Source organism: Entelurus aequoreus, linkage group LG01 (genome assembly GCF_033978785.1).
Source record: "Entelurus aequoreus isolate RoL-2023_Sb linkage group LG01, RoL_Eaeq_v1.1, whole genome shotgun sequence".
Classification (NCBI taxonomy): domain Eukaryota; kingdom Metazoa; phylum Chordata; class Actinopteri; order Syngnathiformes; family Syngnathidae; genus Entelurus; species Entelurus aequoreus.
In genome coordinates this window covers 27,047,019-27,071,060 of record NC_084731.1, presented here as the reverse complement: position 1 = coordinate 27,071,060, position 24,042 = coordinate 27,047,019, and the positions used below count along the sequence as shown (strand labels likewise).

The 24,042-nt window shown below is 40.0% G+C and overlaps 1 protein-coding gene across 4 annotated transcripts in view; it reads left to right on the top strand.

The window, feature by feature from the left end:
• Nucleotides 1–24,042, top strand: part of cdh4 (cadherin 4, type 1, R-cadherin (retinal)) — a 620,224-nt gene that overhangs the window by 558,526 nt on the left and 37,656 nt on the right. For all 4 annotated transcript variants that reach the window (XM_062046835.1, XM_062046825.1, XM_062046843.1 and 1 more), the window contains 2 exons: nt 22,458–22,643; nt 22,723–22,976. In XM_062046835.1, coding sequence (XP_061902819.1) covers nt 22,458–22,643; nt 22,723–22,976 — 440 coding nt within the window. The remainder of the gene's footprint in view (nt 1–22,457; nt 22,644–22,722; nt 22,977–24,042) is intronic.

The window sequence follows — 24,042 nt, the reverse complement described above, 5'->3', positions numbered from 1 at the left end:
GTTGAAATGGTTGGTGTTGGGATTTTTTCAAATCGGTCGAGAAATGTTGAAGTACCGTATTTTTCGGAGTATAAGTCGTTCCGGAGTATAAGTCGCACCGGCCGAAAATGCATAATAAAGAAGGAAAAAAACATATATAAGTCGCACTGGAGTATAAGTCGCATTTTGGGGGGAAATTTATTTGATAAAACCCAACACCAAGAATAGACATTTGAAAGGCAATTTAAAATAAATAAAGAATAGTGAACAACAGGCTGAATAAGTGTACGTTATATGACGCATAAATAACCAACTGAGAACGTGCCTGGTATGTTAACGTAACATATTATGGTAAGAGTCATTCAAATAACTATAACATACAGAACATGCTATACGTTTACCAAACAATCTGTCACTCCTAATCGCTAAATCCGATTAAATCTTATACGTCTAGTCTCTTACGTGAATGAGCTAAATAATATTATTTGATATTTTACGGTAATGTGTTAATAATTTCACACATAAATCGCTCCTGAGTATAAATCTAAACTATGAAAAAAACTGCGACTTGTAGTCCGAAAAATATGGTAGTAACATTTTTGATTGAGAAATTGTATTAAGGAATTTCAGGAAAACCGGGAATTTTTCCTGTTCGAAAAACAACTTCTTTTTTTTTGTCCTGATTAAGCGGAATGTTTTGACGGTGGCTTGGAAAAAGGATGGTTTGAATGTGCAGGATGACTGAAATATGTTAAAGGGGGAATGGTTTGAATCGGTTGAAAAATGTGCAAATGGTGTAAGTTTGAAAAATGGCCAATTCATTTTGATTGGGAAAAATGTGCCGGAAAATCTGGAATTCTGGGAAATCTGGGAATTTTTCAAAGGATGAAAAAAGTGGAAGGTAGAGTGTGCCAAAAATCTGGAGAAGAAAAAGAACAAGTTGAATAAAAAAATAGATGAATTTTGGTGTAGAAAACCATATTAATTGTGTGAATGCTTTGGAGCATTCACACAATTAATGTTGCTGTGCGGCAGAGGTGTGGACTCGAGTCACATGACTTGGACGAGTCACATGACTTGGACTCGAGTCGGACTCGAGTCATGAATTTGATGACTTTAGACTCGACTTGACAAAATGTAAAGAGACTTGCAACTCGACTTAGACTTTAACATCAATGACTTGTGACTTCACTTGGATTTGAGCCTTTTGACTTGACATGACTTGCTACATTCCCCAAAACCCAAAGCTTAAAAAGTTATTTGGGAGCGCTCCGTAGCTTTCATTTTGTACGTCTGTGTCTATCAGCGTGTTGTTCCTGTCAGCGTGTGTGCTCTCAGTACAACATCCAATCAAATTAGATCTACGTTGTTTTCATCACACAGCATTCATCCAATCAAATTGCAGGACAACCAATGAAGAAGAGTTGTCAAACAATGCAGCAGTGAGAAACAATTATGCCAAAGTTGGTTTTCCTTCTGGTATAAAAACTACGACTTGGTCAACAAAAAACGAATTGCCGTATGCAAATCACGCAGTTGGAATATTACAGACGGAGATGCAACAACTTCCAACTTCGTTCGACATTTGAAGTTGCACAAAGAAGGGTAAGTTTTGAATGTAAGCTAACGTTTATTGGCTAAGTAACGTGACTTTTATTTGCTGTGTAGTTAAATGAGTGAGGCTGTAAACTCACTGCTAACGTTATAACCATAGACATCTTATAAGTAGACGCAGCATGGAGCGCTACTGCCTACTGGCACAGACGAGACGCGGGGCCGCCATCTTGGAGTGGTGATCCGCTCCACTCAGTGCAATTCATTTGGCAGGAGCAATGAACTGTCAGCGCATTTAATTCATTTTACCTCACTGAATACCACTGATTTTCACATGTTTTTTTGTCATACGTGTAGCTATGATAACGGACACATGTTTTGGCGTGTTTTATTATTCATAGTTTGCTTAACATTAATAGAATATTCTTATATGCTATAAGTGACCAGACGTCCGAGATCAAAACTGGGAATATAATCCCAGAGAAGGGGGAAAAAATGGTCAGCTATTTTTAAGTTGAAGAAACAATATGATTAGGTTATATATACATGCTACATAAACAATGTATGAATACATTAGATATCTATATATCTTATAGACTGTATCTCTGTTGCTGCAGCAGCAGAGAGTTTATTCTGTCTTGACACTTTGTATTGATATTTTGTATTACATTCTTCCCTTAAATGATCATGTTTACAGTGATTGTTATATATGTATTCTTTATGTATGTCGCTTTGGATAAAAGTGTCTGCCAAATACTTAAACATACAGTATATAAACACCTGAAAGTCTTTATATCAGCTAAAACCACCAATCTGTTTCATTGGATTCAGAATAAAACCAAATTCTGTTTTACCCAGCAATGTTAGTATTTGAATATTGTTACTTGAAGACTTATTCCTGGTTACAATTATACTGTTAAGAAAGTATTGTCTTATATTTTGCCTAAAATGAGAATGCATCATAATCAGTGGCGGCTGGTGAATTTTGTTTTAGGTGGGGCTGAAAGTTTGTAAACCAAACCCCTGTAGGGGGGTCATCCTCCCCCAGAAGATTTCTTTGTGATTTTCACATACAAATATTGAAGATCTTTGCTCCTTCTCAACTCTGTGGTAATATTATTTTCATAAAATACAACCAATAGTACATTAATGTTAAATCTTACTTGTGAAAAGTAATCCCCCGATTCCTATTTTCAACAGTCCGCTCATTTGAGTAGAAAAACGCTGAACACCATCTTTGTTTCCTACCTGTCAACTGTCAGTTTAGGCTGCTCGCCGGCTCCTCATCACCACTTCAAGATGGCGGACAAATTTCTCGCATCACAGCAGCCAATGCTGCGTCTACTTATAAGATGTCTGTGGTTATAACGTCATTGCAAACACGGCAATCTGTTGCGTCCACTGCAGTTCGTTACCTTATTCATACTTTTTGTCAAGTGACTTGTTTTAAGCAGGGTTGCATGAGGTACCTATTCATAACGTTACGTTAGTCAATGTATCACACACAATAACGTAACGTTAGACGGCGGTCAGCAGCACCGCGTATTTTAGCCACCTACCAAAAGACAAACATAGTCAAATAAAGGTCAGTTAAAATGTATACTATATTAAGAATATGTGTACATAATGCATAGGGCCCTGACATCTAAAAAGTACAACTCTGTTCATTGTTTTGTTCATGTATTTGTTCTGTTTTCCATGTGTACGCACACATAAACACACATACAGTATGAGAGGAGATCAATGAGATAAGGTAAGAACAGGATAGAAACTGCTGTGGAACTAGTTACAATGCAGTATGCCATGGAAATACAATTTTAACACTTTTTTACAAATAAGTACAGTTGCACTTGTTTTTTCAAATGTGTTTATTCTGTAAAGGAATGAGTTAAATGTTTAAAATGACTGGTTAATAGTGCTATTATGAAGTGCAATGTCAGCACTATTTTTTTCCTGCAATTTCAAATGCACTTGTTTTAATAAATAAATGCAGCGTTTTAAAAGCATACACAATATGTGTAAATATATTGGTCTGTGGTTAAAAGGACTTGAAAGGACTCGAAACTCAAAATGCAGGACTTGGGACTTGACTTGAGACTTTCCAGTCTTGACTTTGGACTTGACTCGGGACTTGCCTGTCTTGACTCGGGACTTGACTCGAGACTTGAGGGCAAATACTTGAGACTTACTTGTGACTTGCAAAGCAATGACTTGGTCCCACCTCTGCTGTGCGGCCCGGTAGCAAATGCATCACGGACCGGTACCGCTCCCCGGACCGGTGGTTGGGGACCACTGTTTTAGAGGACAAGAAAACGACAAAAAATTACATTAGAGACTGTATGATAATAATGAAAGAACAGAATAGGTTGTGGGGTAAGAAATAAACCCTGCTTGGAAAGAAAAGTCTTATCTTGCTTTCGGACTATCGTGGATGTTTAGACACTTTATATCTCTGCTTGTATCTGTGCCATGTTGCATGTACTGCAGCATACACACTCCACTCTCAGGCCAACCACCCATGAGGATGAGATGTCTGTGCACCGGCGCTGAGCAGTTCTCTTTGTTGGGTTGTTTGGAATCCTGAGATTCCGAGGAGAAACAGATGTTTTTCTGCAGCAAAGCTTGCAGGAAGTGCATCGTCGTCACACACAGTGATCCCTGTCCCCTTGGCGTTACTGTCATCACCTCATGCCAAGACAGTTCCGGCCACATGCTCTGATAAGAGCTCCCCAGATGTCGAAAAGCGAGAGCTGACTAAAACTAGCCTGCCACTCCTCTAACAACTGCTTCATTCGCATCTGGCTATACACTCCAGTCCTCTGGCTAACAATCCGCCGCAATGCCGCACAGAAGAGTTTTGTTGTTGACGATTTGCAGGACATGCACAACACTGACAAAACATCTCGTTCTGTAAACAAGCAAATTACAATACAGAAACTCTTTCAGCTGTTTGTTTACATTGTATTTGTATTACTGGGCATGTATTGAAAGTTACAGTGATGTAGAACTGCACTGAATAGCAGTGTTATGTATTAATATTATTATTGTCTACTTAGAACAAGGGTCTCACACTCATTTTAAATCGGGGGCCACATGGAGAAAAATCTACTCCCAAGTGGGGCCGGACTGGTAAAATCACGGCACGATAACTTAAAAATAAAGACAACTTCCGATATTTTTCTTTGTTTAAAAATAGAACAAGCACATTCTGAAAATGTACAAATCATAATGTTGTTGGGTTTTTTTTACACTTAAATATTGCGGTTAATAGTATTCTACCTTTGTTTGTCATTATTTATACTTTCTGAGTAAATTATGTGATCATGTTCATCAGTCAACTCATTGGTGTTAATTTTCAATCTATCAAGATAAAAAAAATTATATCAAAATCAAATTACAGGATGTTTTTTTTTAGGGGTGTGGGAAAAAATCGATTCGAGTTCGAATCGCGATTCTCACATTGTGTGATTCAGAATCGCTTCTCATTTTTAAATAATCGATTTTTATTTTTGTATTAATTTATTTCAATTTATTTATTTTTTTTATTAATAAATCCAACAAAACAATACACAGCAATACCATAACAATGCAATCCAATTCCAAAACCAAACCCGACCCAGCAACACTCAGAACTGCAATAAACAGAGCAATTGAGAAGAGACACAAACACGACACAGAACAAACCAAAAGTAGTGAAACAAAAATTAATATTATCAACAACGTATCAATATTAGTTACAATTTCAACATAGCAGTGATTAAAAATCCCTCATTGACATTATCATTAGACATTTATAAAAAATAAACAATAGTGTCACAGTGGCTTACACTTGCATCGCATCTCATAAGCTTGACAACACACTGTGTCCAATATTTTCACAAAGATAAAAAAAAGTCATATTTTTGGTTCATTTAATAGTTCAAACAAATGTACATTATTGCAATCAGTTGATAAAACATTGTCCTTTAAAATTATAAAAGCTTTTTACAAAAATCTACTACTCTGCTTGCATGTCAGCAGACTGGGTTAGATACTGCTGAAATCCTATGCATTGAATGAATAGAGAATCGTTTTGAATCGGGAAAAAAATCGTTTTTTGAATCGAGAATCGTGTTGAATTGAAAAAAAATCGATTTTGAATCGAATCGTGACCCCAAGAATCGATATTGAATCGAATCGTGGGACACCCAAAGATTCACAGCCCTATTATTTATGTAGTTTACTCATTTTCCTCGACTAGTGCACTAACATCATGTGGGGTTTTTTTTGTTTACATATCAATCAATCAATCAATCAATCAATGTTTATTTATATAGCCCTAAATCACAAGTGTCTCAAAGGGCTGTACAAGCCACAACGACATCCTCGGTACAGAGCCCACATATGGGCAAGGAAAACTCACCCCAGTGGGACATCAATGTGAATGACTATGAGAAACCTTGGAGAGGACCGCATATGTGGGTAACCCCCCCCTCTAGGGGAGACCGAAAGCAATGGATGTCGAGTGGGTCTGACATAATATTGTGAAAGTCCAACACATCAGCGAAAGTCCAGTCCATGCATGGTGGGGCCAGCAGGAACCATCCCGAGCGGAGACGGGTCAGCAGCGTAGAGATGTCCCCATCCGATGAACAGGCTAGCGGTCCACCCCGGAGCAGAGTAGAAAAGAAAAGAAAAGAAACGGCAGATCAACTGGTCTAAAAAGGGAGTCTATTTAAAGGCTAGAGTATACAAATGAGTTTTAAGATGAGACTTAAATGCTTCTACTGAGGTAGCATCTCTAACTTTTACCGGGAGGGCATTCCATAGTATTGGAGCCCGAATAGAAAACGCTCTATAGCCCGCAGACTTTTTTTGGGCTCTGGGAATCACTAATAAGCCGGAGTTCTTTGAACGCAGATTTCTTGCCGGGACATATGGTACAATACAATCGTCAAGATAGGCAGGAGCTTGACCGTGTAGTATTTTATACGTAAGTAGTAAAACCTTAAAGTCGCATCTTAGGTGCACAGGAAGCCAGTGCAAGTGAGCCAGTATAGGCGTAATATGATCAAACTTTCTTGTTTTTGTCAAAAGTCTAGCAGCCGCATTTTGTACCATCTGTAATCTTTTAATGCTAGACATAGGGAGGCCCGAAAATAAAACGTTACAGTAATCGAGACGAGATGTAACGAACGCATGGATAATGATCTCAGCATCGCTTGTGGACAAAATGGAACGAATTTTAGCGATATTACGGAGATGAAAGAAGGCCGTTTTAGTAACACTCTTAATGTGTGACTCAAACGAGAGAGTTGGGTCGAAGATAATACCTAGATTCTTTACTGAGTCGCCTTGTTTAATTGTTTGGTTGTCACATGTTAAGGTGGTATTATTAAATAGATGTCGGTGTTGAGCAGGACCGATAATCAGCATTTCCGTTTTCTTAGCGTTGAGTTGCAAAAAGTTAGCGGACATCCATTGTTTAATTTCATTAAGACACGCCTCCAGCTGACTACAATCCGGCGTGTTGGTCAGCTTTAGGGGCATGTAGAGTTGGGTGTCATCAGCATAACCGTGAAAGCTAACACCGTATTTGCGTATGATGTCACATAGCGGCAGCATGTAAATACTAAAGAATGCAGGGCCAAGAACCGAACCCTGGGGAACTCCGCACGTTACCTTAACATAGTCCGAGGTCACATTGTTATGGGAGACACACTGCATCCTGTCAGTAAGATAAGAGTTAAACCAAGACAAGGCTAAGTCTGTCATCCCAATACGCGTTTTGATACGCTCTAATAAAATATTATGATCAACAGTATCGAAAGCGGTGCTAAGATCAAGAAGCAGCAACATAGATGACGCATCAGAATCCATCGTTAGCAATAGATCATTAGTCGTTTTTGCGAGGGCTGTCTCCGTAGAGTGATTTCCCCAGAAACCGGATTGAAAAGGTTCACAGAGATTGTTAGACGCTAAGTGTTCATTTAGCTGCTGTGCTACAATTTTTTCGAGGATTTTCGAGATAAACGGAAGGTGGGACACCGGCCGGTAGTTTACCAGGAGATCAGGATCGAGGTTAGGTCTTTTGAGTAGAGGATGAATAACCGCTTTTTTGAATGCTAGGGGAACAGTGCCAGAGGAAAGTGATAAGTTTATAATATTTAACACTGATGGACCTAATAATACAAAAAGCTCCTTGATAAGTTTCCCAGGAATTGGGTCAAGTAAACATGTTGTTTGTTTTGTCCCATTTACACATTTTGACAATTCCTCCAATGTTATTTCATCAAAGAGAGAGAAACTATTTTGGAGGGCAGTGTCCGTCGTGTATACAGTCGTATTTGTGTTAATAGAACCCAGTTGTAGCTGAGATGCATTGTCTTTAATCTCTTTTCTAATGACTTCAATTTTCTTATTAAAGAAATTCATAAAGTCATCTGCTGAGTGGGTGGAGCTACTGGGAGGAGTCCGTTGTTGGGTTAGCGATGCTACTGTACTAAACAGAAATTTAGGATCATTTTTGTTGAGGTGGATGAGATTTGAGTAATATTTAGCTTTAGCTGAGGTAAGCATGCGTTTATAAGTTATTAAACTATCACACCATGCTTGATGGAAAACCTCAAGTTTAGTCGCACGCCATTTGCGTTCCAGCTTTCTACATGATAATTTCTGGGCTTTAGTTTCTTCTGTAAACCATGGGGTACGCCTTTTAGGGGCCCTTTTTAGCTTTAGCGGTGCTACACTATCAATGGTGTCGCGCAGGGCGTCATTAAAGTTGTTAGTGAGGTTATCAATAGAGCCCACATAATTTGGGAATGGTGATAATCTACAAAGACACAAATAATTGCTATTGCGACATCTAGTGGACACATTTAGAACAGCAGTTTCTTTCATTCAAAAATTTTGGCTCATTTTTGTACTTAGCAAACTCATCCCGCGGGCCTTAAAAAATCTGTTTGCGGGCCTGATCCGGCCTGCGGGCCTTACGTTTGACACCCCTGACTTACAACATTCCCATTGTTACCAAATATGCCAAGTAAAAGGTTACTTTGAGAGATATCAAATAATAAAAATTAGGGCTGTCAAGTGATTCATTTTTTTAATCAGATTGATCACACTCTTGAACTGTGATTAATCGTGATTAATCACAATACGTGAAGCTAGGCGAACACACATCTACAACACTAAATATATCCTGTGGTGTACCACAGGCATCAATACTAGGACCAAAATTGTTCAATCTTTACGTGAATGACATTTGTAAAGTGACAAAAGATTTAAAGTTAGTATTATTTGCGGATGATATAACAGCGTTTTGTTCAGGAGAGAACACACAGAAGCTAATACAAATAATTCCAGAATAAATTAACACATTGAAAAGATGGTTTGACAAAAACAGATTATACTTAAACCTCAGTAAAACTATAATAATGCTATTCGGTAACAGTAGAAGGGAAAGTCAAACACAAACACGACCAGACGGAGTAGACATTGAAAGAGTAAATGAAACTAAATTTCTAGGTATAATGATTGATGATAAAATGAACTGAAAATCTCATGTAAAAAATATAGAACATAAAGTAGCAAGAAACACGTCAATAATGAATAATTTAAAAAATGTTTGTGGAAGTCGCTTCCTTCCGGGTTCGTTGGGCCACCAAGCACAGACATCTCCGCTATTTTTCAGGGCTTTCAGACAGTTTTTATTTTTTCCAATAAAGGCTCAAGTGCTTTTCAGCAATTGTCTTTTAGTCTTGTGCGAATCCTGCTCTCGCCCTCGTTTGCTCTCTTGCTCCAACTCCAGCCACCATCGACAACAACCCCCTCTCCTTCCCAGCTGCTGCCTTTAACAGAGCGACAGGTGATTAGATAAACGCACCAAGGTGGGCCATCTACTCACCTGTCGCTGACCTCGAAGCCGGTCCTGACACATCCCGCTTCGCCGCAGGCCCGCAGAGCCACGCCCCTCCACAATGTTCTAGACCAAAAATCACTCCATATTCTCTATTGCTCACTAGTGTTGCCATATTTGAGTTATTGTGCAGAAATATGGGGAAATAACTACAAAACGGTGTTACAAAAAAGATCAGTTAGAATAATACTTAATGTTGAATATAGAGAGCATACAAACCCTTTAGTCATTGAATCGAAAATACTGAAATTCCACGACATAGTGAATTTGCAAACAGCTAAAATTGTACACAAAGCAAACTACAATCTGCTACCTAAGAATATACACGGTGGAACAGGGGTTAGTGCATGCCTCACAATACGAAGGATCCTGGGGTGGAGTTTGCATGTTCTCCTAGTGACTGTGTGGGTTCCCTCCGGGTACCCCGGCTTCCTCCCACCTCCAAAGACATGCACCTGGGGATAGGCTGATTGGCAACACTAAATTAGCCCTAGTGTGTGAATGTGAGTGTGAATGTTGTCTGTCTATTTGTGTTGGTCCTGCGATGAGGTGGCGACTTGTCCAGGGTGTACACCACCTTCCGCCCGAATACAACTGAGATAGGCTCCAGCACCCCCCACGACCCCGAAAGGGACAAGCGGTAGAAAATGGATGGATGGATGGATGGAGAATAATGTTATATATCAGTATATATTATACACTGTATATATAATATGTAAATATTACATATATTTTATATGGCTACTATGGTACTTGTTAGTCTACTTTATACCTTTTTGTTTTTGCCGTCTTTTTGTGCCTTTGTGTGCATTATCCTTTCCATCCTTTGTAACTGAGCTACTGTGTGGAACAATTTCATTTGTGGATCAATAAAGTGTGTCTAAGTCTAAGTCTAATACATATTATCTAGAGCAGTGGTTCTCAAATGGGGGTACGCGTACCCCTGGGGGTACTTGAAGGTATGCCAAGGGGTACGTGAGATTTTTTTTTAAATATTCTAAAAATAGCAACAATTCAAAAATCCTTTATAAATATATTTATTGAATAATACTTCAACAAAATATGAATGTAAGTTCATAAACTGAACATCAAATCAAGTAGGATTTGTGGACATGTTCAATAAATATTGATGTTAAAGATGTATTTTTTTGTGAAGAAATGTTTAGAATTAAGTTCATGAATCCAGATGGATCTCTATTACAATCCCCAAAGAGGGCACTTTAACTTGATGATTACTTCTATGTGTCGAAATCTTTATTTATAATTGAATCACGTGTTTATTTTTCAACAAGTTTTTCGTTATTTTTATATCTTTTTTTCCAAATAGTTCATGAAAGACTACTACAAATGAGCAATATTTTGCACTGTTGTACAATTTAATCAATCAGAAACTGATGACATAGTGCTGTATTTTACTTATTTATCTCTTTTTTTTCAACCAAAAATGCTTTGCTCTGATTAGGGGGTATTTGAATTTAAAAAAATTTCACTGGGGGTACATCACTGAAAAAAGGTTGAGAACCACTGATCTAGACCACAAGGAAGAGTTTTAAATGTAGATTAAAATCATCATGGGTGCCCTTTAAATAATTTGCTTTTTTAAACAGCTTAAAACACAAAATAGAAACAAACACACTTTTACAGACTCACACTATCTCGCACACAAACATTAAAAAAAAAAAACATACAAATTTAAATGAGATGTAAAAAAAAATTCTGTATGTGAGTGTGTGGGGTGCGTCCTCAGTCTTCATGACAGTCGGGCATGTTTTGGGTAGCACCTCCTACTCTACCATATGGATCGGTCATATAATTAGGGGTGCTGACACCCATTTGGCAACTTCTGTAGAAAGCTTGTTGGTTGTAGTCGTTCGCTGTGGACTTTCCGGCGTTGTCTGCCTCTGTTGTGGGGCAAGCGGGGGTTCTGTGGGCAGCTTGCTGGATAAAGTTAAAGTTAAAGTCCCAATGATAGTCACACACACACTAGGTGTGGTGAAATTATCCTCTGCATTTGACCCATGTTCACCCCCTGGGAGGTGAGGGGAGCAGTGAGCAGCAGCGGTGGCCGCGCCCGGTAATCATTTTGGTGATTTAACCCCCATTCCAACCCTTGATGCTGAGTGCCAAGCAAGGGAGGTAATGGGTCCCATTTTTATAGTCTTTGGTATGACTCGGCCGGGGTTTGAACTCACAACCTTCCAGTCTCAGGGCGGACACTCTAACCACAAGGCCACTGAGCAGGTCTTAAGGCTGGCAGGCAGCATTTGGACACCACCTACTCCGGTGATGACTCGGCTCATGGCTTTGATCTTGTCGGGAAAAACCTACCTGCAGGGTTTTGGGTCTAGCCTTGCCATTCAGTGGGCATTTTTTCTTTCTCGCTGTGTCTTACCGCACTTCTGGTGTGGGCCGACGGTCACACACGTTAATCCTGCTTCACAAAAACCACTGCCGTTGAAAGGAAATTAGCGGTAACGTGTTATTACCGTGTTACGTTGACAAGCCTAGTTAAAATCGTTCTAATCTATCACTTCTAAAATATCTCCTTTGTGTGTTGTATTTTCCTTTTAAACAACAGAGGCTGAAACAAATCATCATTTATTAAAAGAAATGGCTTAAAATTGGAAAGATTGGATGAAAAATTAGTCCGTCTTGTTTTCATTTTTACCACAATGTTCCGAGTTGGCTGGCTGTGACCGTGAATAATACGTGCGTCATCTGACCGGGCTATCAAAAGAGTACAGACTCAAATGCTAAAGTATCTAAATACCTGAAAGAGGACGAGGACATTTGATTTCTGTTCCATGCTTCCCTCTGCGCTCCACTTTGATATGTGTTTTAAAAAGCAGCAGAGTGACAGTGGGGTTACACTCTTATTCCCTCAGCTCCGTCCAACTTATTTATCACGCCACTGTGAAGCCCAAACAGTCATTTCAATCAAACTGCTGATATCAAAAGAATTGTTTTGCGACACATTTACTTATATTAATTTTTTTGTTGGCGTAGATTCACACGTTTTAGTATTTATTTTTGTATTTTGTTGTTATTTTATACCGTCTGTTTCAAAAGTGTGTCTAATCGAGACCATGGACAGCCAAGCTGTAACCATGTCCGAGCTGTGCCAGTTACAAAGTGTCCAATCAGACTGCTATTAGCTGCACCTTTGCATGGTATCTACTAAGGCTGAAACGACGCGTCGACGTAGTCGACGTCATCGGTTACGTAAATACGGCGTCGACGCGTCGCATAATGACGTCACACTACCGTCATGGCGAAGCGCAAAGCAGACGATCAAAGAAGACGATGCGAGCGGTGCGAGCGAGGGGGGAAAAGCATGCCAAAAGTGGTCAAAAGTGTGGGAGTATTTCAATAAACGGCCTAATAATGTTGTTGTATGCACAGTGTGTCGAGCGGAAATGGCCTATCATAGCAGCACAACGGCTATGAACGAACATTTGAAAAGAAAACCGTCAACTAGTCAATCGTCCGCGCGAGCATACGTTGTCATCATTACACAAAAACATGAATGTGTCATTTGTATCTGCTAGGGGTGTAACGGTACGTGTTTTGTATTGAACCGTTTCGGTACGGGGCTTTCGGTTCGGTACGGGGGTGTACCGAACGAGTTTCTAAGCTAAAGCTAAAGTCTTAACAAGCTGCTTTGCTCCGTCTGCCTGTCTCAGCACGCAGCATTGTCCCACCCACACAACCATCTGATTGGTACACACGAAGCATTATCAGCCAATCAGCAGTGCGTATTCAGAGCGCATGTAGTCAGCGCTTCAGCGTGGAGCAGATAGGTGTTTAGCAGGTGAGCATCAGGCAGCGGACTCTCCCCAAATGATAATAAACACCTCCCAGTCAACTACTAGTAACATCACTATGAGCCCGTTGACCTTCTAGAAACTTAAACTGCAGCTCAGCTCACTCGCAATCCTGGCTTGAGGTGAAGGCTAATTACCTCTCAGTTCCAGCCACATCGACCCCTTCTGAGCGCCTATTTTCAGCTGCTGGGAATATTGTAAACAAGAAAAGAACCAAACATGTAGACATGCTAACCTTTCTTCATTACAACTGTTAGACACTCACTGGAATGAGTAGAATTGGTTATTGTGTACTGTGTTGGACTGGATGTTTATTTTGCACATTTCAAAAGCAATACTTAATGTTTACAGTGCTCCAGAATATTTAGATTGGCACTTTTTTGTATTGGATGTTTATCTTTATTTTTGCACATTTGAGCAAATAAGCAATATTTTCACTTTTGTTGAAATGTTTACACTGTTGTTACAGAATATTTCGTTTTGCACTTTTTTGTATTGGATGTTTATCTTTATTTTTGCACATTTTAAAGCAAAATAAGCAATACTTTTACTTTTGAAATGCTTATACTATTGCAGAATATTAAGATTTGCACTGGATGTTGACTTTTATATTTGCACATTAAAAAGCAAATAAGCTACTTTTAATTTTGTTAAATGTTAAAAGTTTTAAATGTTTACATTGTTACAGAATATTTAGTCATGTTGTTGTCAATGTTGACTGAGTGGCCATACTTCTTTTTTTTTGTAAATAAAAGCCATGCCTTTTGAAAAAACGGGCCTACATTTATTTTTTCATCTTCATTTTGAATAAAAAAATAATCGGTAAAAGGAAAAATAATCTATAGATTAATCGAAAAAATAATATATAGATTAACCGATTAATCGAAAAAATAATCTATTGATTAATCGATAGAAAAATAATCGTTAGCTGCAGCCTTAGTATCTACAGTAGGTATTGTAATCAGCAATCAGCCTCATAGTCCTCCGTATATTTATTCCTGTGGTGTTTTGGATCAGGCATTCACAGTCTATACATGACAATGGCTAATTTATAGTAGTAGTTAGGGTTGTACGGTCTACCGGTATTAGTATAGTACTAATGTGACCAAAGCTGCTGGGTCAAAAGTATACATACAGCAATCCAACAGGACAATGACCCCAAAGACACGTCAAAAGTGGTAAAGAAATGGCTAAATCAGGCTAGAAATAAGGTTTTAGAATGGCCTTCCCAAAGTCCTGACTTAAACCCCATTGAGAACATGTGGAAAATGCTGAAGAAACAAGTCTATGTCAGAAAACCAACACATTTAGCTGAACTGCACCAATTGTGTCAAGAGCTTGTGGATGGCTACCAAAAGCGCCTTATTGCAGTGAAACTTGCCAAGGGACATGTAACCAAATATTAAAGGCCTACTGAAATTATTTTTTTTTTATTTAAACGGGGATAGCAGATTCATTCTATGTGTCATACTTGATCATTTCGCAATATTGCCATATTTTTGCTGAAAGGATTTAGTAGAGAACATCAACGATAAAGTTCGCAACTTTTGGTCGTTGATAAAAAAAAAGCCTCGCCTGTACTGTAAGTAGTGTGACGTCACAGGTTGAAAGGCTGCTCACATTTTCCCATTGTTTACAATGCAGCCAGAGCGATTCAGACCGCGAAAGCGACGGTTACCCCATTAATTTGAGCGAGGATGAAAGATTCGTTCATGAGGAACGTTAGAGTGAAGGACTAGAGTGTAGTGTAGGACGTATCTTTTTTCGCTCTGACCGTAACTTAGGTACAAGGGTTCATTGGATTCCACACTTTCTCCTTTTTCTATTGTGGATCACGGATTTGTATTTTAAACCACCTCGGATACTATATCCTCTTGAAAATGAGAGTCGAGAACGCAAAATGGACATTCACAGTGACTTTTATCTCCACGACAATACATCGCCGAAGCTCTTTAGCTACGGAGCTAACGTGATAGCACATCGGGCTTAAATGCAGATAGAAACAAAAGAAATAAACCCCTGACTGGAAGGATAGACAGAAAATCAACAATACTATTAAACTATGGACCTGTAAATACACGGTTAATGCTTTCCAGGCTGGCGAAGCTTAACAATTCTGTTGCTAACGACGCCATTGAAGCTAACTTAGCAACGGGACCTCTACAGAGCTATGCTAAAAACATTAGCTATCCACCTACGCCAGCCCTCATCTGCTCATCAACACCCGTGCTCACCTGCGTTCCAGCGATCGACGGAGCGACGATCATAGATGCGGTCGGCGGCCCGGAGACGGAGGAAGTCAAGGTGAGGTCTGCGGCTAGCGCGTCTGCTATCCAGCTCAAAGTCCTCCTGGTTGTGTTGCTGTAGTCCGCCGCTAATACACCGATCCCACCTACAACTTTCTTCTTTGTAGTCTTCATTGTTCATTAAACAGATTGCAAAAGATTCACCAACACAAATGTCCAGAATACTGTGGAATTTTGAGATGAAAACAGAGCTTTTTTGTATTGGATTCAATGGTGTACCAATATTTCCGGTTCAACGATTGACGTCACGTGCATACGTCATCATACATAGACGTTTTCAACCGGAAGTTTAGCGGGAAATTTAAATTGCTCTTTATAAGTTAAGCCAGCCATATTGGCATGTGCTGCAATGTTAAGATTTCATCATTGATATATAAACTATCAGACTGCGTGGTCGGTAGTAGTGGGTTTCAGTAGGCCTTTAACATTGCTGTATGTATACTTTTGACCCAGCATATTTGGTCACATTTTCAGTAGACCCATAATAAATTCATGAAAGAACCAAACTTCACGAATGTTCTTTGTGACCAACAAGTATGTGCTCCAATCACTCTATCACAAAAAAATAAGAGTTGTACAAATTATTGGAAACTCAAGACAGCCATGACATTATGTCCTTCACAAGTGTATGTAAACTTTTGACCACGACTGTCAAAGGCATTATAGTACCGATTTCTATCAATTAGTATCGCGGTACTTTATTAGTACCGGTATACCGAACAACCCTAGTTAAGAGTTTAGAAAAAGTATCTGAAGTATGGTTAGGCCAGTGGTTCCTAACCTTGGTGGAGGTACCGAACCCCACCAGTTTCATATGCGCATTCACCGAACCCTCCTTTTTTTTCAAATTCAAGACAAAGTTATTATATGTTTTTGGTAACACTTTAGTATGGGGAACATATTCTCAGTAACAAAGACTTAATTTAGAGTTATTTAGTTAGGGTTACGGTTCGGGTTAGGGTTAGGGTCAGGGTTAGAGGGTTAGAGGGTTAGGATTATAATAAGGTAATGCCGAATAAGGCATTAATAAGTACTTAATAATGACTATTTAAGAGCCAATATGTTACTAATTTGAATGTTAATAAGCAACTAATTAATGGTGAATATGTTCCCTATACTAAAGTGTTTCAATGTTTTTTTTACTGGTGCACAAAATGAACCGTGCATGAACATCACCTTGTTCAAAGAACAAAACCAACACAGAGCATAAAATCACAACAAAATGCACACCTGCAAATCAGTCTGACTTCTGCTGTTGCCGTATCCGTAATACGCCGATAGGGAGAAGTTTTTATTTACACAATGAGTCGGGCGTGTCTTGACCTCTGCCGAACCCCTGAGCCCGACTCACCGAACCCCTAGGATTCGATCGAACCCAGGTTAAGAACCACTGGGTTAGGCGCTTGTTAGCGATTGAAAAAAAACTGGTAAATGTTGCAGGCTTGTGTTGACGAAGAAATACTGATACCTCTTACCACCAATACTAGAAGGGCTTGTAATATATTACGTAGTACATTATGGAGCCAGTCTCAGCTGTATACTTGTTCTTTTCCTACCGCTGCATGTGCTTCACTATGCGCCATTAACCTTTCCCTGACGCTAAAAGCACAGGGTATTGCTTCAGAGCTCAACGATTGAACACTTTCCTATTTCACTACATAAAAATGACGACGGCACTAACATTATATTTTTCAATTGCTGTTATTCTTTTGCCATTTCCAAGACGGGTTGACAATAAAAACGGAAGTACCTTTTTTTTTTTACTTTGCACGTAAAGCACTAGAAGGTGTAATGTTGCAAATACATTTCATGGTATATACCAAGTGAGGGCATGCCTATTTCCTCCGCTTCATTTCATTTTTATATTCCACTCATAAAGGGGACCGGGGTCTCTTGAGACGATTAACTCCAATTGAATCTTGTTTGCCCCCACACTACAAAATTCTGTTTGGAGATTTACCATTTTGGGATGGCACCCTCACTTACAGTCAGCATCGTTCTGGATGCTTTTGAGAGAGAACATTCCATTTTGGCCGGCCAAACAAGCTGGGAAGCTTTTTTTTCCGTTGTGTTTGTGCTAAAAGCATGGGGCGAAAATGAAATGGAGGCGCTCACGGGCCAGAGACGGGCAATGCATTTTTAATGTTATTCTCCGCGCTTATCAGCCAGGTCGTACTCAAGGGGATGGGGAAGGAGGAGGCGGAGGCGGAGGGAAGGAGGTGGGTGATGGGGGGCACAGAAAAGAAGGGAAGAGGATTTGGGTGGCTTGGATTCTGCTCAGTCCTATGATGATGAAGCCATTAGTGAACAGCAGCTGGCAGACACACTCCGTAAACAAATTTAACTCTTCACAAGAGGAAACACAGATTATGGTTTGACGATGAGTGTCTTTAATGTGTGTGTGTGTGTGTGTGTATACTTGTGTGTGTGCCTTTTATTACCCATCCCTCTGTAGCCAGATAAATCCCTATGGAAGGAAGCATGTATCCGATTCCACTGTAAATTCTTCTTCCGGCTCCGCAGCTGTCACTAAGTTTCCTCCGCAGTTCAGAAGAGACTTGTTTCAGATTGCACTTTAATGAAGATCATTAGTGAGAGATTATTTCTAATTAGGGTAGTCATCCAATTCCATATTAGGGGGGTAGATTTGTCAAATGCAGATTACTTATGCAGATAGATCTACTACTTGATGTAGGCTATGTATTGTTGCTAGGGGTGGGTACTGAATTCGGTACTTTCATAGGCACCGACCGAATTCCGTCGGTACTACCTGGTATCGATTCACGTAAAATCAGTGGCGGGCCGTGCACTGCTCACCTAGGCCTTCAGTGATATCCTACTTAGTCCGACTTCACCTCTCAAAATACCATAATTGATGTCACCACATGGACACGGCTGGAGATACTGTACAGAATCACACTTGCTCACTACACAGTGTACAAATCGGTCTATTTTTCGGCGCATTTAAAGGCCTACTGAAATGAATTTTTTTTATTTAAACGGGGATAGCAGATCCATTCTATGAGTCATACTTGATCATTTCGCGATATTGCCATATTTTTGCGGAAAGGATTTAGTAGAGAACATCAGCGATAAAGTTTGCAACTTTTGGTCGCTGATAAAAAAAGCCTTGCCTGTACCGGAAGTAGCGTGACGTCACAGGTTGAAAGGCTCCTCACATTTCCCCATTGTTTACACCAGCAGCGAGAGCGATTCGGACCGAGAAAGCGACGATTACCCCATTAATTTGAGCGAGGATGAAAGATTCGTGGATGAGGAACATGAGAGTGAAGGACTAGAGTGCAGTGCAGGATGCATCTTTTTTCGCTCTGACCGTAACTTAGGTACAAGCTGGCTCATTGGATTCCACACTCTCTCCTTTTTCTATTGTGGATCACGGATTTGTATTTTAAACCACCTCGGATACTATATCCTCTTGAAAATGAGAGTCGAGAACGCGAAATGGACATTCACAGTGACTTTTATCTCCACGAAAATACATCGGCGGAGCACTTTAGCTACGGAGCTAACGTGATAGCATCGTGCTTAACTGCAGATAGAAACAAAATAAATAAACCCCTGACTGGAAGGATAGACAGAAAATCAACAATACTATTAAACCATGGACCTACAACTACACGGTTAATGCTTTTCAGCCTGGCGAAACTTAACAATGCTGTTGCTAACGACGCCATTGAAGCTAACTTAGCAACGGGACCTCACAGAGCTATGCTAAAAACATTAGCTATCCACCTACGCCAGCCAGCCCTCATCTGCTCATCAACACCCGTGCTCACCTGCGTTCCAGCGATCGACGGCGCGACAAAGGACTTATAGATGCGGTCGGCGGCTAGCGTCGGATAGCGCGTCTGCTATCTAAGTCAAAGTCCTCCTGGTTGTGTTGCTGCAGCCAGCCGCTAATACACCGATCCCACCTAAAGCTTTCTTCTTTGCAGTCTTCATTGTTCATTAAACAAATTGCAAAAGATTCACCAACACAGATGTCCAGAATACTGTGGAATTTTGCGATGAAAACCGAGCTTTTTGTATTGGATACAATGTGTTCGAATACTTCCGTTCCAACGATTGACGTCACGCGCATACGTCATCATACATAGACGTTTTCAACCAGAAGTTTAGCGGGAAATTTAAAATTGCACTCTATAAGTTAACCCGGCCGTATTGGCATGTGTTGCAATGTTAAGATTTCATCATTGATATATAAACTATCAGACTGCGTGGTCGGTAGTAGTGGGTTTCAGTAGGCCTTTAACATTCAATAAACCAGCAGAAGCAATTAAAACATATCTTACGTGGTACTGTCAAAACTAAAAGAATTGTGTAAAACAAATGAAACATGAAAAAATTAAGAAATAAAATATTTTAGCTCACAATTTGTAGTACCCATTCGACGTCGTATAAGCCAGTGGTAGTCGGTAGTTGGTCATAGTCGGTTGATTGTGTGCATCTTCCGGTGTTTGTGTCTTCCGGTGTCGGCCGACCTCGTCTCACAAGATGTAGTTTCTCTTAAGTATCCTTCTTGAAAATGGCCTTGCAAATATATATCTGCCACCTAATCAACATTTTGCTCTCCTTCTTTGTGAGTACCGGTGAGTTTTCTGTGGCTTTCTAGGGCTCGTATGGCTCCGGTGCCACATCCTGTTATCGCAACATGTGATTGGTCCCAAGTGAGTATCCAATCACAGCGTCAGGCCAGCTAGAAGGCCTTACTGACAACCATTCGTGATCTGATTGGCTATGGCAACTGTCTATCAACCGTATGTGTCCGTTGACTTACAGTGCACAGATGCCTGCATTGTTGATTCTGAAGGCCCCGGGCAGATTTGGTACAGCATGGCGACATAAGCTAGCTGAATTCTGATTGGATACAAACTCTAACCTAAAAACAACAGCACTGGAAAGGGCATGATATGACATGAAGAGAATATAAATACTTTTAGATATTTAGGGAAAGTAAATTAAAAATTACTTTTATCTTTAATTATGATCATGATTTCTGGTTGTTAGGCCAGCAGAGAAGGCCTTGCTGGCCCTGACGGCCCACCACTGCGTAAAATAAAATGGTGCAATAATTCGGTACCTTTGTTGCACGTGACATCATGTCCGGTTGCAGACTTGTCACAGACTGAACACCGGCTCAAGGAAACAATCACTCAAGCAGCACTAAGGGCAAACAAAGCCTAACTCCCTCCGAGTAATGTTGCAATTTTCAACACCAGCAAGTATGATCGGTAAAACAAAACGCTTGAACGTAAAAGTAAGGCTCCACTCTTCCAAAATGCGCTAGCTTGATGCTAATTTACATTGGATTTTCCATTGACAGGCTACTATTAGCATTAACGATTTTAGATGGTGACTTCAACTCCTCCAAATTTAGTAATGAAAACTGCAACTAAGATGAAAGTTACAATCCAACAGCTGATGTGTAATAGGCACAATACTTACAGTATAAATACTTTGTAAGGCGCAACATAACCAGTGTTCAAATAGTTAATAACGATTGTACTTTTACTAGTAAAAAGTAATTGAATTACGTTTATGTATGTTACAACGGCGTTACGATATGTTTGATGTAACGGGGTAAGCTTCTTTCGATGTGGTTTCATGTCAACATGACGACGTCAGAAGCACAGGAAGTTCAATGCAGGAAATATATTTTTACTAGTGAAAGCAACAACCAGCACCACACTAAAATGAACTTGATACTGCATCAAATAGGAGGCAACAACACACAGCAAACATATACGTACACGCACTCATACACACAATACTACTACTACTACTACTACTACTACATGGGAATAATGAACACTCAATCAATGATTGAAGTGACAAGCTTGCACTGTTTATGGACAAGAAGACTACAGCCATAAAAGCATGTTTAGTCTCTCTATTAAGGTAACACAATCTAGTGAAACGATTCAACAAAGCTGCCCGTCCTGCAAGAGCTCACAAATGCTACTCTTTCTGGCTCTCTTGCTGACGTCACAAATCACTTGGCAACAGCAACCGCCTTTTAAAGGCACACACACACACACACTCTCTGCTTTCATGAAACATCTCATTTAAGTTTTTTGGGGATTTTTGGAATGCAATAATTATTTTCCCCGAGTAGTAACTTATTTTTTGGCGAAGTAACTATTAACTATAATGGCTTACATTTTAAAAGTAATCTTCGAAACACTGAACATAACACATTCAGCTAGATAGCCTTTACAGCAGTGGTCCCCAACCTTTTTGTAGCTGCGGACCGGTCAACGCTTGAAAATTTGTCCCACGGACCGGGGGGGGGGTTTAATTTTTAATTTTTTTTTCCATAAAGAAATACAATCATGTGTGCTTACGGACTGTATCCCTGCAGACTGTATTGATCTATATTGATATATAATCTATATATTGTGTTTTTTATGTTGATTTAATTAAAAAAAAAAAAAATGTATTTATTTTTTTTATTTTATTTATTTATTTATTTATTTTTTTTATTTATTATGCGGCCCGGTACCAATCGGTGGTTGGGGACCACTGCTTTTACAGGAATGCCATCTCATGTCTTGGAAGTGCAACTGCATTGCAAATGATTAAAAAAACAAGATATAACAACTGGACAGCACCGCTATAATTAGCTAATTTTTAAACGTTACATTAAGAAATAAAATTGTATTTTCAAAAAACTAACGTTTTATCAATGTACAAAAAGTACCGAAAATTGGTACCTTTGAGTACCGGTATCAATTCCCAGGACCCAGGGATTGGTACCATATCGGTTCAAATGTGAACGGTACCCATTCCTAATTATTGACGTGCACAAAAACAGGCCACTGAATGTCCGTCACTTGATTTCAAAATAAAATGTTGATATTTGGTTTGTTTGTGTAGTTTTCTGGGGAGGTACCGGAGAACAAGGTGAACGTCGTGGTGGCCAACCTGACAGTGGTGGACAGAGATCAGCCCCACAGTCCCAACTGGAACGCGGTGTACCGCATCGTCAGTGGAGACCCCTCCGGACATTTCACCATCCGTACCAATCCTGTCACTAATGAGGGCATGCTGACCGTAATAAAGGTGAGCATTGAGACAGCATCGTGATTTAAAGAAGGTACCTTGACAAAGTGGTGTCCTTATATGAACTCTTCCTCCCTAGCCTGTGGACTTTGAGATGAACCGGGCCTTCATGCTGACAGTGGTTGTGTCCAACCAAGCCCACCTGGCCAGCGGCATCCAGTCGTCACTTCAGTCCACAGCTGGGGTCACCATCTCGGTTCAGGATGTGAATGAGCCCCCTGTCTTTCCCGTCAACCCTAAGACGATCCGCTTCGAGGAAGGCGTTCCGGCAGGGACCACCCTTACTGTGTTTTCCGCACAGGACCCGGACCACTTCGTCCATCAGATTGTCAGGTGGGTTCCACAGTGTTATTCAACTGGTGGGCCATAGGCCAAATCTGGGATTGACGCGATATCGGCTCCTGAGTTCGGTTCAAAACTTTGGAGAGACTCACATTTTGCAGCAAATTCCAAAAAATACTAAAGTCCTCCTGTTGTATAGAGGAACTTGAACCAATGTTTCCTTGGCTTTTTGGAAATGTGGCCCACAAAACAATTTAGTTGTCCAGCTTCAATGTCATGTCACTTTTATTTTCAGAATGCAATGATTAGACAGCGTCAATTTTTTATGACTTTTAAAAACAAGAGTTGGGTGCGGAAGACGTGACTTTATTTTGGATTTTTTTCCATTTACTGTATATAGAAATATGCTTACAGACTCCAGTATTTCCTTACACTCTAAGAAAATACTTTTCCTACGTGGGCCGGACGGGTAAAATCATGGCATAATAACTTAAAAATATGACTACAACTTCAGATTGTTTTCCAGATGGGTAAAATCACGGCATAGTAACTTCAAAATATGACTACAACAACTTCAGATTGTTTTCCAGACTGGTAAAACACTGCATTCACCACTAATACTCATACTTGCCAACCCTCCCGATTTTCCCGGGAGACTCACGAATTTCAGTGCCCCTCCCGAAAATCTCCCAGGGCAACCATTCTTCCGAATTTCTCCCGGTCAACATTATTGGGGGCGTGCCTTAAAGGCACTGCCTTCAACGTCCTCTACAACATGTCGTTACGTCAGCTTTTCCTCCATACAAACAGCATACCGGCCCAGCCACATATCACATGCAGCTTTTACACACACATGAGTGAATGCAATGCATACTTGGTCACAATGAGGGTAGCCGTATAAACAACTTTAACACTGTTACAAATATGCGCCGCACTGTGAACCCACACCGAACAAGAATGACAAACACATTTCGGGAGAACATCCGCACAGTAATACAACATAAACACAACAGGACAAATACCCAGAACCCATTGCAGCACTAACTCTTCCGGGATGCTACAATATACCACCAAACCCCGCCCACGCCCACCAAGTTAATGTTGATATTTACCTCAG